General features: G+C 40.3%; 1 protein-coding gene across 1 annotated transcript in view; it reads left to right on the forward strand.

Annotated features, from left to right (window-relative positions):
• Positions 1-449: 449 nt before the first annotated feature.
• Positions 450-13,095, forward strand: part of LOC104462117 (mitochondrial intermediate peptidase-like) — a gene marked incomplete at its 5' end in the record, with an annotated part of 16,295 nt that continues 3,649 nt past the window's right edge. The window contains 6 exons of the mRNA XM_010073949.1: positions 450-509; positions 2,645-2,818; positions 4,488-4,576; positions 6,684-6,770; positions 7,690-7,753; positions 9,851-10,033. Coding sequence (XP_010072251.1) covers positions 450-509; positions 2,645-2,818; positions 4,488-4,576; positions 6,684-6,770; positions 7,690-7,753; positions 9,851-10,033 — 657 coding nt within the window. The remainder of the gene's footprint in view (positions 510-2,644; positions 2,819-4,487; positions 4,577-6,683; positions 6,771-7,689; positions 7,754-9,850; positions 10,034-13,095) is intronic.

Consider the following 13,095-nt stretch of genomic DNA (forward strand, 5'->3'; position numbering starts at 1 on the left):
GGGGGGCGGCCCTGCTGCCGGCGGCGTTGGGCTGTGCTGTTATTGGGTGTGACTTTCTGTTTTAAACGTTGTCTGTCGCGGTGGCAGGGGCAGCCGGGCGGATACCAGAAGGTTGGGCCGTCACATTTTTGTAAGGGTTTGTTTGGTTCTGAGGAAGAACTCAAGAGCCTGTCTTCTGGGCACACACGGGTGGAAATCATGCCCTTGTTTGTTGAGACGTTTGCTTACAGCCCCAGTAGAGACCGCGCGGGTATACATTGCCCCTTCCGCTCCCAGCCCTTGCCTCTTGTGTGACCTGTCAGTGTCGTGCCGGTGCGCTTGGCCGTGCTTGTTTGACTGCTGACATCCTCCTGAGGGGCTGTAATTCTTGGCACTCCGTTGCTTGTGGCAAAAAAGCATTTGTTCGCTGGGTTGGGGACACTGCGGCTTTTTGATTTATTTCTTTTTAGGGTGAGTCGGGTGGGTTTGTTAGTGACAGTCCTGGGAATCCAGACAAGTTCCTGGAGAGTGTAAGATGTGTGTTTTCAGTAGCACAGCATCTGCGGAATAGTTACACCAGTAAAATCCAGGTGTTCGTCTGCTGGCTCTGCTGTTCTGAAGATGTTGAACTCTGGGACTAAGAGATTCAGTGAGGACAAATCTAACCTCTGTTTATAATCCAACACTTGCTTGGGAAATTTTTCTTCTGGGTCTCCTGCCTCTGTGGGTACATTGACAGGCTGAGGGAGTTAGGCTTGTTCAGCCTGGGGAAGAGAAGGCTGCGGGGTGACCTCATTGCAGCCTTTCAATACCTGAAGGGAATCTACACCCAGGAGGGGAGGAAACTCTTTGAAAGGGCCGACAATAGCAGGACTAGGGGAAATGGATACAAGTTGAAGGAGGGAAGATTTAGGTTGGATGTTAGGGGGAAGTTCTTTACTAGGAGAGTGGTTAGGCCCTGGAACAGGCTGCCCAGGGAGGTTGTGGATGCCCCGTCCTTGGAGGTGTTCAAGGCCAGGTTGGACGGGGCCCTGGGCAACCTGATCTAGTAAATGTGTATGTTTGGTGGCCCTGCCAGGCAGGGGGGTTGGAACTACATAATCCTTGAGGTCCCTTCCAACCCGGGTCATTCTATGATTCTATGATTCTATGTAAGTCTTGCTCCAGGAAATAATCCAGTTAAATATAATGCATTTGCCTGGTCTAGGGAATGAGTTCGGGGTTCGTTTGGTCTGCGAGGAGGATGTAGAGTTCTTTTGGAACAGAGGTGCATGTTTCAGGCTTGTGAAGATGCTGTGACAGGTGGCATGTAAATACTGAGGCCAAAGAGAATAATGCTGCAGCTGTGCAGTCACACCATTAAAGAACACACAGACCTGCACCCGGCTTTATTTTTGTGTAATTTTTTCAATTTTGTGTCAAACTTGGTGTCTCAGTTTTAGCAACAGTGACAGAAAGAAAATAGAAAAAAGCAACTTGGAATGTCCCAAAGACTTGCTTTGGGTGATGCTTTTGCTTCAGAATATATGCTCTTACAGACAAGCTATCAGTTTTCAGCTTTTCATTTTATTTGGATAAATATTTGTAAGCTACATGCAACTGACTGCTGTAACACAAAGAGTTTGCAGAAGGTACATTGTAAAGTGATTGGCTTGCGGCTTTTCAAATCCAGATTGTGATTTTTTTAGATGTTGAGGTTAAATTTGGGAAGGGATAGCTGTGTGAAAGTATGTACCTTGTACTGTTAGATGCCGTAGTTAGGAGAAAGGGAGATGCTCACGTTGCAGTTGGGCAGTTGCAAAGGGGGTATATTGCTTGCAGAGGTGCTATTTGATCTTAAATTAATTTTTTTCTGTTGTAGGTCTGTATTGTGAAACTTCTCTAGCAGGTGGTGTTAGCGATTTTGTTTGATCTGCGGTAGGACCTCTAACTTTCTTCCACAAATGCAGAACATAACTGCTGTCTGTGTCTATCCTGCCCAAGTCTGTGTGCTTACCCTGCCCTGTTCAACAGAACTTCAGGAATAAAACTGTTCATACCACAAAGTTTTTGAGTTGTTGCTGATCATTCCTTTGAGATCTAGTTCCAGGATTTGGGGCTCATTTAATGAGCCTGAGATAACAGTCCTCTTGCCTGCGATCCACTGATATCTAGGGCTGCTGGCCAGCTCAGTCACTGTTTTGACACTCCTGCTTAGTGCTCGCATTCCTTGATAAGTCTCTTTTGCTTCAGAGGGATGATTTTCCCTCATTTCAGAGTGTAAATGGACTTTCTGTGATTTGTCTGGTGCCCATGCTTTGGAAGTGACGTTAAAAAATGCTTTGAGAAAAAGATGATATAGGCGGTTATGAGGTGGAAGAAGAGAGTTTGTGAGGATTTGATGCCAAACTGTTAGGGTTTGCTGAGAACAGTCCTGGCTAAAAGAACCTCAGTGAGGTTTTACTCTGAGAAATGAAGATGTTTTCATGTGATACCAGCGTATTTGACTGATTTTGTGACTATTCTCTCTACAAAGATACTTGTGGGAGCATTTAATGAAGTGCCACAATATGCTAGCTAGGGTCATTTTGGTAAAATTTCTTGGTGGTAATTCCATCCTGAAACAAAGGGGGCAGAAGCCGAGGAGGGTAATAGTGATGTGTTTTCATTGTGTTCTACTCTGCAGGGTCTGTTTGGTGTTCCAGAACTGAGTTGTCCAGAAGGATTTCAAGAAGCACAGGACAAAGCATTGCAAGAATCGGAACAGCTAGTCCAGAAGGCATGTTCAACACCACCTGGGCCAGAGACAGTAATGATCTTTGATCAGCTTTCAGATGCCTTGTGCAGAGTAGCAGACTTGGTAAGTTACTTTTTTCATTATTACTTGGAACAATTTCTTTTAAACTGACTGACTTAATAAGCATACACCATGTTGTTTAATTTTATGAATTTCTACACTGCAGTAAGTAGATCAGCTCTGTGAAATTTTGTGTTAAGACAGAAAATTAAATTGATGGCAAGTTCATTACAAAAGCGTTTACCAAGTGATAGGTAACTACAAATCCTGTCAAACTGTCTGGTTAATTTTAAGACAGATGTTAAAAATAGTATAAAGGCCACAAAAAGAAAAATAACAGTGAAATCAGAATTGTATTTCTGCTCTAATATTAATACACAAGCTTTCCAATGTCAGTTACATTGTGGAAAAGAGGGGATTGCTCTCAAATTTAAAGTTGGGGTTGCAATACACGTTTTTAAGTTATGAAAGTTTATAGGTGAAGGTTCATGAAGAAGTTGCAGATTAAAAGCAGCAGATGAAAGGAAACAGTAGTGCCTTTTATTAACACAGGAAAAAAATGCAGGTATTTCCTAGATTGAAATTTCTGTGGTCCACAGAATTAGAGTACCTGGTCTGATATTCTGTATCACAGAATATTAAGTTTAACATAGCGCTTCGTATTGCTCTCTAGAAGCTGTTTGCCCGAAGTATGGCACTAACGTCAGAATTCAGTGATCGTAGTTCTGTATCCATTTGTTGAGTTAAAATTACCTCCTATGTGCTAGTTTCAGGTTTACCTGCTCAAAGATGCAGAGCTTGCAGAGCTCTGTCTAGAAGCAATTTGGTGATTGTTATCTGTTGTCAGGAATTTTGACATCTGCCGTTCAAGCACCTATTCTGTCAGTATTATACAGGATTTTAAACAGAAATCCTAAGCAGTAAAAATAAGTGTATAACATTTGTAAGGTTGCCTTTTCAATTAAACTGCAACCATAGTCTCAAACAAAGTCAAGCTTGTTCCGTGTGCTTTTTCTAAAATCATGCTGAATGTCTTCAGTGTATTCCTAATCTTTAATGAAATGTATTCCTCATCTTAATTATCATTTCAGTGCCTGAACCTGCCTTAATTCATGTTGGCAGTCACTGAAGCCTCTAACTCCCGAGCCCCCTTTTAGCATCCGTCTAGCATTCTGAACTCCTTTAAGTATTTGGAGACTTAATAAAAATTAGATAAGTCAAATAAAAAGCCTGTTCTGAATCCAACAGAACTTCTGGGTTTTCTCTCTAATCTTATTTCTTCCTACTAGGTAATGATGTCAAAGCATAACTTGATGATATAAAACGGGTTTGAAAACAAACTAAGCACATATGGTGGTATACTTTCTTCTTACCTGTGAATTTTAGTTTTAAAAATCTGGTGTAAAAACATCTAAATACACTGGAGTATCTCTGTGCTGTAAGGACTAAGATACACGCCATGCTAACGGTGTTTTTCAGAAGTGTATGGATTAAAGATATTTTTTGGAAAGACACATTCACCATCTAGTCTAGTAGTTGTCGGTACGGTTTTCCAATAAGCTTTTTTTTTTTTTTTTTTAGAAAAAAAAAAGCAAATTCTACAAATAGATTGCACAGAACTGTACAAATAGATGTTAATGTAAATGGAACTATTTGAGTGCAACTTCATTTATAATTCAAGATTTTTTCATTTGTCTTTTTGGCTCACTGTTTTCTTCTTCTGCTATGTCAGGCTGATTTTGTGAAAGTTGCCCATCCTGACTCTGCATTCAGAGAGGCTGCTGAAGAAGCTTGCAGGAACGTTGGTACCGTGGTAGAGAAGTATGTTTTCTTCATTTTTTTTGCTGTTTCCATATGGATGTTTAAAAATTACTGTATGATCGTCTATGAGAACAGCAATCAACAAAAAAGTATGTAGGAAGGATTTGCACATGAGGACAAAGCATCAGTCTTGCTGTTAGAGATATTTAAGGATTTCGCTTTGTTATTCTATTTAAGTTTTAATTTGTGTTCTGAACAGTTTTTAAATTATTAATTGGCTCTGTGTCACTGAAACCCATCAAAGGCTGAAAGCTACATTTTTCTAGGACTTGTGACAGTTAACCAGCTGATGTAAAGCATAGATACAAAATGCTAATTTGTTTTTAAGATTGAAGCTGTTATTTTTCACAACACTTTCTCCTGGTTTGCTGTCCCCTTGAATTCCAGCCAGTGCTTGGGATATGTGAAAGAGGAAAGGATGGTGTCCTGTTAAAATCAATGTTTAACAGTGTTTCTAGGGCTATGATATATGCCTAGTCTGCCTGGTCTACCCTGGCATGCTTGTGCATTATTGAAAACCCTGTTTCATAGAATGTGTTCTTAAAGACTTCTGTTTCTGAAGTTTGGCTCTTCTTCGTGCCCCCCCCCCTTTTTTTTTAAAGTATTTTAAAGCCCAAATCCTGAAACCTCTGTGGTCTTTGACTACAGTGAACTGATTTGCTTCTCTTCTGCTCTTGCTGCTGAGAAGGTGGAAAGGTATGATCTTTAATCACCAAATATAGTGTCCTTTCACTGTCTTCCCTTTCTGTGGCAGTCAGGAGTTGCCTTCTTAAATGAAAGCTTTACCAAGCAGTTCAGTGGAGGTCACCCCGAGTCTGCTCCTTCCCTCGGAATTCCTAATAGAGACAGTGACTGGTTGACCTGGAGTCCCACAGTAAGTTGCAGAGTCAGTGAAGCTTTCTGCACTCTGAGGAGGACAGCAGAGCATCAGTTTGTTCAGTAAGCCTTGTGGCTAACATCGCTGGCCAACAGGAGGATTCTAAGATTAAATTCAGCAGAAACTGTTACTTTGGTCTTGCCAGCATGTTTGTGAAATCTTTCACTTGAAACAGGATTTTTCAAGACTTAGATTGAGCACACCATCTATAACAATATGACTTCAATATCTGCATGCCACTTCAGATTTAAAATTTTTAGAAAGAAAAAAGTATTCACAAATTAACCTGAGAGGTTCATAAACTATTGTAAACGTTAAAAACTGGCTGTTGTTCAGTGTTTGTTTTTATGGGCAAATGGAGTCCCTGAGGAACTACTAACAACATGTGCCTGCTTTTAGCCACTTTTTGATAGAGTGCTGGAGTTCTTATTTAGCACCTTCTGTACAGGGCCTTTTCTGAAGTACAGGCATGATGCAATGTCTTCTGTTTCTGAACCTGGGTATTGGTAATTATTAAGTTCATTTTGCAAGTGGGACTGCAGAGGCTTCCTGCACCTCAGCTGATTTAAGTTAGTGCTCAAGACTGTCAGACTGGGGGCTGCTGCCCACCGCAGCTATGCTGATGTATATGTGTGTGTTTCATTCCCCACTGTGATTCCCACCCAGTAATCCAGGGTGACATACTTGTAGTTAACATGCCAGCAACTCTGATGGACACACTGTTGTCTGGCACAGGGACAGTAATGAGGGTCTGGAAATGTTCTGGTTTTAGTAAGCTCTTAGTCTACTTCAGTGGTAGCCAGCAGCACATGTGTCTGATGGCAAACCTGAGCACAGATTTTCCTTTAATGGAGTTACAGTCCTTTCAAAATGAGGATTAGAAGACAGTTCTTCCACGTTTATGCTCTCGCCATGATTATCTTTGTGCATTAAAATAAGCTGTCTGTCTTTGACTTGCTAGTATTTCCCACAAAATGCCATCCAGAATTATTTTCCTCTTGGATGCACGAGACCTGTTTCAATGCCAGTTTGTCCACACATCCTTTGTACACAAATTCAGTAGTTTTTAAGTGTGATTGTGAATCAGAGAGCATTTTGAAAATAATGTCCTTGGTTTTTAATGTTGTTTCAGTAAATATTAAGCTCTGCCTTTGAATAAGTAATAACAAGAGATTGAAATATTATTTTTTTGTTGCTAATGCATGATTCTGTTACTCTGTATCTTTCCAGATTAAATACAGATGTTGAATTATGTCAGAGTTTGAGACGTCTGCTAGCTGATGAAGTTGTTATGAATTCCCTAGATCCAGAAACCAGGTACTTATAGATTTAGATTTTTAGATAGTATATATCATTCCTTATTTTGCTTATATTTTGTGTTTTGTTAAATTAATGAATAGAACTGGAAAACATACCACATCTCTGTTACTGATTTATTAGTCACTACTAAATTACCTGCACAGGAGTTAGGAAGTTTGTATTTCTGTAGTCTTAGAGGATGTCTCTGTGACAAGAGCACAAGGTATATTTAAGCTGAATAACTGAGAACTGCAAAACCAAAAAAAAGTAGAACTTAATATTTTCTTCAATAACACGATTTTTATTAAAATGAGGTGCTGTACTGTGGTGTATATATCAGTGGTTTTAGCAATAAAAGTAGGGAACAGACTATATAACTTGATTTCAGTTTATAGAAACATTTATATCTTTCAAAATCAGATTATCAGTATCTTTATTTAAAGCTTGCTTTGTGATTGCTGTAAAATGTTTTATTAGCTGCTTGTTCAGTTATAGTTTTGAATTATTTATTTGCTGGAGTAGTTAGACAAGCTTAATGTTTGAGTAAGTTACTTCCTTATTCCTTCCTTCCTCACAATCAAGGATGTCAGATTTGAAGAGGTCTTTTTATGATCTGTTAGAAAAAATGAAGTGTCAAATTAAAATGGTAATTTGCACAAATTGGTTAAACATCTAGAATAATGGAGTAAAATTATTTTGAAGGATATTTTCAATGCAGATTACTAAAATAACTACAAAGGGAAAATCCTGTTTCACTGAGTAAACTGCTAAGGACTTAAAACATAGGAAGTCTGTGTAATAACAGTACTCGTATAACTGTGTTGCTATTCTTTGTAAAAGACATCAAACCTAAATAACTACTATGGGTGAAATCTGATAAGAAGTTATGCTTACTATCGAATTAGGCTGTTTTAACGGGGATTTACTGTATTTTTAGGCGAGTGGCAGAACTTTTTATGTTTGATTTTGAGATCAGTGGCATTCATTTGGATGAAGAAAAGGTAATTTTTGGCTACAATATATGAACAGAAATTTGCTTGACTACCAAAGACCAGATAATGAAGTGCATGGGACATAAATCACGTGATTCTGGGTCAGTTTGTTCTCCAAGATTCCCAGTGTCCTCTGTGGAATTTTGTCTTCTCAGAAGTGGTTAATTTTGTCTATTTTAAATAACTTCTAAAGTGTGTGGGTTTTGTTGTTGTTTTACATATCAGTTGGCTGTTTTTCCCAGTTTGTCTTTCTGAAGAGTTTTAAGCAAAACCTAGGATCCTGCTTCCTTTGATCGGTGTCTGCATCAGATATTTAAAATAATTGCTTAGCTGTGCAAACAGCTTATTTACAGAGATGGAAAAGCAGCACCCTGTGCACTGTGATGACAGGTTTATCAAGTAGTGCTTTAGAAGGGATCAGGTGTGTGTCCAGGCTCTCCTGTGGTGCTCACATAACCAGAAGTTGTAAATTTTGTGCACAACTGAATGTTTGGGCATGGTCTGATTAGATCTCTTAAAGCTTTTACATGCTTTTCAGTAGTTAGGGATGGATTTGTCAAAACCAACTGCTTTCACTGTGCTGAAATAAAGTATTTCACCAAATAAAAAACCACACCAAAGAAACACACGGACACCAAACCAACAAAACCATCTTTATTCAAGCTTTATTCAGGCTTTAGTAATGGTTTATTAACACAGTGCAATAGGTCCAGGAGTAGCACCAAGCCAATCTGACAATAGATTCATTTACACCTCCATTCCGCATTTGAATTTTACAGGGATACAACACACTGCCTCATGAGGCACGTCGTGGCTGCTATTACATGGACTCCCTTGGGAGGCTACATTGCCATAAAGACATTCCAACTCTACACATTTAGCATGCCTTGAGTCATCCTTGAGGTATGGATGCTCTGTTGGATGTCTGTTCATAGCTCAAGTCCCTGGATGAAGTCAATACCTTGTTTATTTGAGTCATCTCCTCCAAAAAGATCTGTACAAAGGCTCTTTTACCAAATTTATGTGGTAAAGTTACTCCGACAGTCATGGTTGTGATAGTGTTTTGTGACCTGGAAAATGCTTCTAGAATATATTTTTACAATTTGTACAAAGAACAACTCTGAAACTTGGACTCTGGGTTTTACTTCTGATTTCACTATTGGTTTTATGGTGCTTCATCCCCTTTCAGTTACAATTTCACTTGCCCATTATTTTTACACATTTTCCTCTTCCTCCCCTGCCTGTTCTACTTTTCTTTTGTTGCTTGCTGGTCGGTGTTTCTTTTCAGTTCTCATTTCAGACTTTAAAAATCCTTCACTATTTTAAGTTGAAATTTACTGCTGCTACAGAGAATTTCTGCTTTTTAAAATTAAACTCAAAAGATGTGTTTTAAAGAGAAAGGGTAGAATGGGAGGGCAGAGATCTGCAGGTTTTGTTATTCTTTGGACTTTATGATTCTATGTTGTATCTGTACCCTCAGCCTTTTCTTTTGAGCTATGAACCCACAGGCAATAGAGAACATACATACTGTCAAGTTCACTAAAGCAAATGTTACAGTAGGGTTAAATGTGTGAAATACTGTAATGATGGTGATAAAACCGTACATCATAAACTGCTCAGGGGAATGTTGGAATACCATAGATGTGTTGCGATCGCCAGAAAGTGATACAATACAAACAGTAACAAGAGAACTGCAATTCTGTATCTTTTTCAGGGTGCTAGCAGGATTTATCCGTCTCGGTGATGCTTTTGTTCTCCTCTGTGTTTTACGTAGCAATCATATTAGGCATAGTTTTATAAATGGTTTCCAAGCAGCTAGCAAAGCTTATGTAAATTCTACCTAAATTCCACTGTACATTCTCTTACTGCAGAAACATAGGCATTTTCTTTCAAATTTCAGTCCTATATGAAATTATAGATCTGTATGAGCATCTAATGTTGTTGACTTCAGCCCTACATTAGGATTTTGTTGATGCTGTAGGTCTAGTCTTAAATGTTGTACTTTCTGCTTCATTTCTGGAAAAGTCCTCTAGGTTTGAGAAACTTTGAGTTCTACTTGTACTATATCTGAAGGTGTGATGTATTTTGCACTTTATTTTCTTACAGCGTAAAAAGGCAGTCAACCTCAACGTCAGAATATTGGATTTATGTAATGAATTTCTGTCAGGAGCTCACCTTCCCAACAAGATTGACAAACATATTTTGCCAGAGCATATTCGGTATAATTTTACAGCTGAAGGCAATTACTTACAAGTTGCTGGTCTGCATGCTGACTGTCCTGATGATCTGGTGTGTATTTCCCGAATTTGCTTTGGCATACTCTATAGCAAAAGTACCTATCAGTTATTTTTATTTTTATTCAGGCAAATGTGTGTAGTTATGATTATGGTGTTATGACTAACAAGGAAGAACTGTTTTAGAACATAATAATCAATGGCAGCCTTGGCTGTAGCAGCAGTGAAATAATGGGGTGAAGATCTTGAATGGATTGAGGAAGAAGAGGGGCAGAATACAGACCTGGATTTCAGGCAAGCAGACTTAAGCTTATTTGGTAAACTGGGAGGTGGGATCCCATGGGATGTGGCTCTGAAAGGTAAAGATGCTCAAGAAAACTGGTAGTTCTTTCAAGATAGTATCTTCCAGGCACATTCAGATACTAAGATACTCAGTAGTGGCACATCCTGTCACTTAGAAAGCCTTGCAGATGTAATCAGGAGCCAGGCTTGGCAAGTGGGGAGCTCATGACTGAACTTCATCTCCAAAATGTGGGAGATGGGAAGTAGAAGCAGGTACAAGATACAAGGGAGGAATTTAGAAATATTGCCTGTACATGTAGGGATGATGTCAGGAAGGCCAAAGCTCAACTGCTGCATTAGTACTAAAAGGCTGGACAAGGAAAAGGTGGGTTTAGTGGCAGCAGACACAGATAAGGCTGAGATGGTTGTCGCTTTCTTTGCCTCAGAGTTCACCAATGAGTTCTCCCAGCCCACCATGCTAAGTGAAAGTGTTCAAAGAGAAGAACAGTGAGCAGCAGATGAGGATCCAGTTTGGGACTACTTGAGAGATCTCGACCTGTACAAGTCCTTGGGACCAGGCAGGCTGCATCCAAGGGTCCAGAGAGAACCGGCTATTTTTCTTGGAAGGCTTGCAGTCTTTGGGCTGTGAAGGTCAGGGAAGAACCCCAATGACTGGTGGGAATAATATGTTCCACCCACCTTCAGAAAGGCCAAAAACCTCTGAATTGGGGAACTACAGGCAACTTACCTTCACTTTGATCCCTAGGAAGATTAGTGGAGCAATCCAAGTTAGGAGATTGCAGTATGGATTTGTGGTCAACCAGATAGGTAAAAAAACCCCTAATTTCGTGATCAGACTCAGAGACTGGTGATTGAAGTGGTGTACTCTACTGGAGGGCTCATAATGAGAGAAGTGTTGCAGGGATCTCTCCTGAGACCTCTCCTGTTTAATATATCTTTATCAATGGCCTAGAGGAGGTGACAGAGTGTTTGCCTATCAGATTTGCAGGTGATACTAAATTAGGAGGAACAACTGATACACTGAAGGGCAAGGCTGACATTCATAGAAGCTGAGGGAATGGTCCAGTGGGAACCTTGTATAATTCAAGGACAAATGCAAAGTCCTGCACCTGGAAAGGGAGAATTCCTAGCAATAGTACAGGATGGGACTACCTTCCTGGCTCCGATCTGTGGAAAAGGCACAAAGGGTGGGTGTGCAGCAAGCTGAGCTTGAGTCAGCAGTGACCCTGGCAGCAAAGAAGGCCAACAGCATCCTGAATTGTGTGAACAAGGGCAGACCCAGAGTCTGAGGGAAGAGATTATAACCCTTTACTCATCGTTCTTTAGGAGTCACTTCAACAGAGGCCACCAAGATGGCCAGGAACTGGAGTGCTTGCACTGTGAGGAGAGGCTGAGGTATGTGGGCTTGTTTGCCCTGTAGCAGAGGTGGCTTTGGGGGACCTGGACAGCAGTCTGCCAGTACCTACGAGGATATCACGGAGAAGATAGAGCCAGGCTCTTCACAGTGGTGCATGACAGGAGGACAAGTGACAGCGGGCACAAGTTGAAGTGAGAAATGCCAGCTGGAGAAGTCTTTCCTGATGAGGATACCCATGCAGTGAAACAGGGAGGTCATACTGCCTCTCCATCTGTGTAGGGTTTCAGGATCTGACTGGAAAAAGCTTTGTGCAACGTGGTCTTACCTCGCAGTTGACTCTGCTTTGTGCAGGAGATTAGATTAGAGATGTCCTGAGGTCCCATCCAACCTGGATTATTCTGAATGATCTTATTAGTTATTGATGATGGTGCTTTTCTAAAAATAATTCATTCAGAGTTTGTTTATAAATTGAAAATTAATTTAGACTCTTTGAAATGTGACCATGGTTCCTTAGTCTTCTGGATATGACTCAAGTGTATTACAACACTGAAGGGTTCTGTTTTCCCTTGCTATAGAGTTAAATAATTGAGGTGACTTCAAAATCTTGTTTGTCATGAAAAAGAGAAAAGCTTACTGTGGTAGAATTCAAGCTGTAATGTTTATTTTCTGTAAGAAATTAAAAATTAATTAGATTATGGCACTGATAGGATGTAAATAAAGGAATAACACTCACTGTGTGTCATCTGTAAACTCTTGTTGTCCTGAAAATAGTGTGATCTGTAGAACTGCTACTGAAGCTGTGAGTAATATATCAATTAAAGAATGCAGCTCTCTGCGTTAGGTCTTTGGAGAGACTCTTTGGAAATCATATAATTTAGTTTGGAAGGGACCTCAGGAGCTTCTTAGTTCGAGTCTCATCCTGTTCAGAGCAGGATCAAGTAGACCAGGTTTCTCAGTGACATGTCCTGTTGTAGTTTGAACACTTTCCAAGGATGGAGGTTCCATTACTTCTCTGGGCAGCCTGTTTGACCACCCTCACCTTTTTTTTTTTCCTGATATCAAATCAGATTTTTTCATCTTCCAGCTTGTGTTCATTACATCTCCTCTTGCTCTGCACCTTCAAGAAGAGTCTGGCTGCATGTTCTCTACACCCTCCTGTTAAGTAAATAAAGATTGAGATCTCCTTTGAGCTTTGTCTTCTTCAGGCTGGACGAACCCAGCTCTCTCAGCCACCATTCTGTGTCATTGCTCCAGCCCCCAGGTGGCCTTACACTGGACCCACTCCAGTATGTCAGTGTCTTTCTTGTCCTGGGAAACCCAAATCTGGACATTGTACTCCAAATGTAGTCTGGCCAGTACCAAGTAGAAGGAAGCAATCGCATCCATGGACCAGATGGCTGTACTCTTTCCAATAGAACTCAGTATGCTCTTGACCTTTGCTGGAAGGACACACTGCT

The sequence above is a fragment of the Pterocles gutturalis genome, unplaced genomic scaffold (genome assembly GCF_000699245.1).
Source record: "Pterocles gutturalis isolate BGI_N339 unplaced genomic scaffold, ASM69924v1 scaffold49572, whole genome shotgun sequence".
NCBI lineage: Eukaryota > Metazoa > Chordata > Aves > Pterocliformes > Pteroclidae > Pterocles > Pterocles gutturalis.